This window comes from Fukomys damarensis, unplaced genomic scaffold (genome assembly GCF_012274545.1).
Source record: "Fukomys damarensis isolate Sample0158 unplaced genomic scaffold, DMR_v1.0_HiC HiC_scaffold_25, whole genome shotgun sequence".
NCBI classification, from domain to species: domain Eukaryota; kingdom Metazoa; phylum Chordata; class Mammalia; order Rodentia; family Bathyergidae; genus Fukomys; species Fukomys damarensis.
In genome coordinates, this window is record NW_022900937.1 from 27,002,962 (window position 1) to 27,008,909 (window position 5,948).

Genomic DNA, 5,948 nt, shown 5'->3' on the forward strand with positions numbered 1-5,948 from the left:
CTTACAACAATGTGTGTTGAGCGCCCTCTGCTGGTCCCGAGTGCCCCTACGGGGAGGTTTCTGTCTGAGCTCCCACTTGTATCAAATCGCTGTGTCTCTTGTGCAGAAATATATGGCTGTGTCTTCTGCACTGGCAGAGTTCAGCTGCAGAGAGAACTCGTTCTTGTCTGTGTTTCTGGAGATGGAGATGCGGCTCTTGAGGGATGGGTTGTAGTAAGTGCCACCATTGCTATTTATGTACCCCATCCACTCCAGGCCCTTTCCTGGGGGCTGACGGATCCAATTCCAACCGTAACCACCGGTTGTGATGGAGAATCCAGTGACCGTGCAGGTGAGGGACAGGGTCTCTGTGGGCTTCACCAGGCCAGGCCCTGACTCCTGCAGCTGCACCTGAGACAAAACACCTGGGGACAAGTGAAAACCATCCTGTCAGTCACCTGCTTTCCTCACCTTCCCATGGACCCCTGTTTCACATTGAGGACACTCACCATGGGGACCTGTCACCAGACACAGGAGAAGACCCAGCAGTCTCATCTTCTGGACCACACCTGCCTTCCCCAGAGGTCTCAGCCCTGTCTGAGGATGGAGCTGTGAGCTCCCACACCCTGAGAGGGGAATTTGAATCTAGAGATGGAGGAAAAATTTGCATGTGGGTGCTCACTGACTATATGAAGGGGAGCCTGAGGTCAGACTCTATTTGCTTCTTTCATACTATTAAGAGGAATCTCCTCTCCTGAACTCAAGTTGAATTTAAGGTTGTGCTAAGTGGGAAGTTGATTTCAGAGGAATGGTGAGAGCAAGGCAGTGATGATCTCATTTTCCTGATCCCAGGTCAGGCGTGTGACACCATGCCTGGCTCTAAACTCATTTTTCATTTGTGAAAGAAAAAAGCACCAGTATTCATATGCACGCCAGTTAATGAGTTTCTCATTTTCCCTGTCAATCTATGATTGTATATAGTGTAGATATAAGAAAAGTATATAGTGCAGATATAAGAAAAAAGTGGTTCACCAGTCTGCACTCCCACCAACAATGGAGAAGGGTTCCTTTCTTCCCACAACCCCACCAACATTTGTTATTGTTTGATTTCTTGATAACAGCCATTCTTGGTGGGGTGAGGTGGAATCTCTGTGTTGTTTTCATCTGCATCTCTCGAATGACCAGTGATTTGGAACATTTTTTCATATATTTACTTGCTGTTTTTACTTCTTTTTCTGAGAAATGTCTGTTCATTTCAGATGCTCATTTTTGAATCAGGTCTTTATATTTGGGGGAGCAGATTGTTTTAAGCTCCATATATATTCTAGTTAATAGTTCTTTGTCTGAGGAGCAGTTGGCAAAAATTTTTTCCCACATTGTAGGTTGTCCTTTAGTTCTGTTGATGGTTTCTCCATTGTTGGCGGAGGGCAACCACTATGGAAATCAGTATGAAGATGCCTCATATAGCTGGGCCTGGAGGTTCCATTTGACGCAGCCATCCCTCTGCTGGCTATCTTTCCAACATAATCAAAAGAATCATATCACAGAGATATATGCACACCTGTGTTTCTAGTGGCACAGTTTGTAGTAGCTAAATCTTGGAAAGACCTGGATAAAGATGTGGTTGTTCTATACAATGGAATACTACTCAGCCATTAAAATGAGAAATTAGATTCATTCATAGGAAAATGGATACATATTGAGGATATACTCCTAAGTGAAATACATAAGGCACACATGTGTAAATACCAAATCGTTTCTCTGGTGTGAACGAACTATAATAGTAGATAACATCCTATATAATCCCATATAATTGACAATGTGAAATAGCAAGAAAGTGGCTAAAGGTGTAGGGAAAGTAGGAAGGGTAGAGGAAAGCTCAGAAGGAAAAAGAAAAAAATATGAGAAAATGAAAAAATGGAAATGTAGTGTTTGCAAAAGGGGAGGGGAGGAGGGGGTGAAGGGAGGGAAGGGATAAGGGGAAAAAATGAGAACCAAGACCTGTCATGTAAAGGTACAAGATCCCAATAATGAATGTAACTGTACTGTATACCTAAAATGTACCAATAAACTCAATGAGGAAAAAAAAAGTGATCAAGTCGTCTATATACATTAAATCAGTATGCTCTTATTTAATGGAGCACAAATGCTTTATTTTAACAGATTCCATTCTGAAACCAATGGAAGTAATGCATTTAGAGAAATTGCCATTCTTATGGCTGGATGTGAGCATGGGACATCCTGCAGTGTCAGACAACAAGGTTATCCTCCAAATTAGAGGCATGAACTACATTGCCAGAGCAATAAGACAGCTTATAGGGCGGTCTGTTAACGGGTTATCACGTCTCATCCTGTAGTGCATTTTGGCTGACATTAACATTCACTTCAGAGGATTCAAAGTGATCAGATTTTTCTCCTAATGCGCATAGAAGTTAGTCAAAGAAAAGATTCCTGAATGGCATAAATGTTTTTCTTTAAAAAAGGAATTGACTTCACAGTAATTTTATTTGTGACCCATCCATGCCAAAAGCTCTACCAGAGACCAGGGTCTACATACATGTGAGGAATCCAAGCACCCTAGGAAACTTCTACCATGACTGCCAGCTAATCTCTACTCACCAAATTTTCTCTCCCACTTAATGATACAAAAAAGAATATACACCCATTTTAATTGAATATTTGAGTGAGAGCACTTGAGTTCCACGAAGATGAATAGAGATGTTCTGTTCACTGGGAATCAAGAAGTCTTTGTACCTGGTGGCACTCACCTTGTAGGCTGCCCGACATGCAGTACAGCCCAGCACGGAGCTGCGATGCTGTTGCCAAGATGAGGAGATTGTGAACGAGAAGCCATGATTCCTGATTTCCCCATTTTACAGCACAAATGTGGCAATGAAAAGCCAACAAAATGAAGTGAGGAATAGTGGTGTCATGTGTCAAAAATCAACCTGTCGTACAGATGGAAATGCTGTAACACACCATGCATGAGTTTCCTAGTTAATTCATCCTTTTACCTTTATGTCTTTGCCAACACCTGCTTGATTTCCTATCCCTAAATATTTGCGTGCTATACAAGATTTCATTATGCCATGAAAAATGAAATGAACAGTCAATTCTGTGGTAATTCTGTATCTGTTGAAAGAATTTATTTTTATTACTACAAGTTTGTAATGCATGACAAGTACATTCCTCTTGAAGACATGGCCCTTGCTCATAACACATCTTAATTCTTTTTTGAAATCTCTTCTCCTCCCTCCTGCCTACCTTTATCTCTTGATATATTTCCTTTGTTCTATTATCTATTCCTCACTTTGCACTTTAATTTATTTTAATTTAGGTGGATCGTCTAAGAGAAATCATGTCATATTTAAGATTGTATTTTGATCTGTTTCACTTAACATTGTGGTTGCCACGTACATCCATTTTCTCTAAATGATTAAAGTTTATCCTTCTTTATGAGCATACCACCTACTTCCAGGATATAGGAATTGTGCCTTTTGCTGCTATAAATACTGTGTAAGTATACATGTAAGGGATTCTTTACCTATTTTTGTGTTAAGCATTTAATATGTTTACTTGTGTTGATGACAATATCAAGAAAGAAAATACTATGAACAGAGCCAAAGTCAAATGGTTAAAAAAAAAATTTCCCATCTAGCAGGAAAAAGATTTAATTCTTCATCAAAAGTGACTGAGCAGAAGAAAATGAACTGAAAAGGTAAAAAAGCAGTATGAACAAGTATTTCTTTCAAATGAGAATGACAAACATTATTTGGAAATGGTACCCAGCTCCCTTAATGCATTGAAAATTTCCCACCAGGAAACCAGCCCCAAACCCAACTTGCAAACCCGCCCTGGCCTGGTGGTTCCGGTGCAGTTCCAGCTCTCCATCCCTGTTGACATCTGCAGGAGCTTCATGACTTTGCTCCCAGAGTCCTCCCTTGTGATGTGTGTCATGCACAGTACTCAGAGCCTGGGGCCAGGAAAACTGATCCTTGGCTGTGTTCTGGAGTAGGAGATGGAACAATTGGAGCAGGTTGAGGTTTGTGCTCTCAAAATGAGACATCTCCCCAGTCATTGAACTTCATCCTTGGAGTGAATGGATCCACTCCTAACGTGAACTACTGCTATGGATGGAACATCTGGGGATACAAGATGATAGTTAACCCTCTGTCAGTGTAGTGGAGTTCCTGACATAGATGACTGATGTGAGGAATGACTTATTTTTAGGAATGGTTCCATTCTACAGTTGCTCCGTTCCGTTGTCTCTGGCTTTGTGGTGAGGTGGAACATCATGGTGGAAGGGTGCTGCAGAACAAGTTAGCCCACCTCATGGCATCCAGGAATCACACAGAGTGAGTGGAAGGAGCCAGTGTCACAGACACACTTTCTAAAGCACAGTCCCAATCACCAATTTCCAACAAAATACATATTCCCTAAATTCCCTTCCTCTCATTTTCCATCTTCCCAACAGCACCACCACAGCCATCCGCATAGGAGCCATGAGGACCAATCCTGGTCCACACTATGCCACAGAGGGGACAAATGAGGGTCTCTTTGGGCTTCCCCGCTTCTGATTCCACTCTTGCAGGTGCACCTGGGATGGGATACAACAGTCTTCCTCCTGAACTGAGCACACGATCATCTTAGAGCCATGTGTGATGTCTCAGAAACTCACTTTGGGGAACTTTCAACTGGAAATGACCTATAACTCTCATTTTTAAATTGGAGCTCTTCCTTCCACAGAGACTCCGGTGCTACCCGAAGAGAGATTCGTGGGCTTCCACATTCCAAGAGTGAAAGTTTTTGGGGGGATCTGGAAGAAATCTTTGCCTGTGAGATGGTGAATCTCCACTGGCATAAAAGAGAGATCCAGCTCTCTGTGGCCCTTGCTATGTCCCATTGTGTGAATCTGAATGTCCCCTCTTAACATCATTCTGGACCGTAGAGCTCACTGTATTGAGAAGTGGCAGAACACTGGGTGGGTCATGGGGCATGGGACATACCCTTTATGTGGCTTCATGCTATTTCCTGTTACTGCACTCATACCATGAGAGCAGGATGAGATGAAGGTGACGTGCCCCTTGTGCTTGCCTCTCCTGCCTGTGCCTCCATGCCTGATGTGCTGTGTTCCAATAGCAACCTGCTAGGAAATTTTTGGCCTTCAGATCCTTCAACCAAAATAAAGCTTTCATTTTAAAAATTGTGTTACTCTGTTACAGCAACTAAAAGTGAATTCAGGCTGGACTTCTGAGGATTCCCTTCTCTTACACTGGGGGGGTGGATATTTTTGCGATAGGATACTCTCATTGGGAAATCGTGTTGGACACAGGCCTAAGGGCAACACCAACTTCCTAAGACCAAAACGCTCTCTTCCCTGTCTCTCATCCTTCCTCATGCCCAGGCACGACTCCTCCATCTACTCAGACTCTAGTGTTGGTTACTCAGAGCTTAGTCCCCTGCTGCTTTCGTTCCCTGTTTCTCTCTCTGGTCTGGTACCCATGTGCCAAGGGAGCTTCTGGTCACAGTGAGGTTGTCACAAGAATCCCCAGCCTGCTCCCTGCTGTCCCCTCTCATGCATGTGGACTTCAGTGAATGCCTATCCAGGAATCATTGGAGAGGGGCAGGTGCTTCACCAAGGTAGTTCCATGAAATTCTCTCCAGCCCCTACCAGTATTCAGTTTAAACTTTGTGCTATTGTTGATGCTCCCTTTACCACTTTAGCCAAGGTGACAGAGTTATTGCTACTGAACCAGTCTGTGAGGGGGATTTCTTCTTCCAGCGCCTAGTGTGATTTGTGTATGTGACTGTATGGTATAAGAGGTTGAGCCAAGGTGGCTGTCACAGGTTCCTGAGACCTGGTTTTGAGTTGCGGGAGCTGCTAAGACTGGCAGTGGCGGTGTGGGGTTCAATCTGGCCAAGGGTTTTCGGTTCCTATGACTTTGCTGGCTTGGTGCTGCAGATTTTGG

At 43.3% G+C, this 5,948-nt stretch overlaps 1 gene segment (V, D, J or C); it reads right to left on the reverse strand.

Moving 5' to 3' along the window:
* Positions 1-81: 81 nt before the first annotated feature.
* On the reverse strand, positions 82-576 carry LOC104859268. The segment is given in 2 exon segments: positions 82-404; positions 489-576. Coding segments are annotated over 2 exon segments (369 nt in total).
* Between the last annotated feature and the right edge of the window lie 5,372 nt (positions 577-5,948).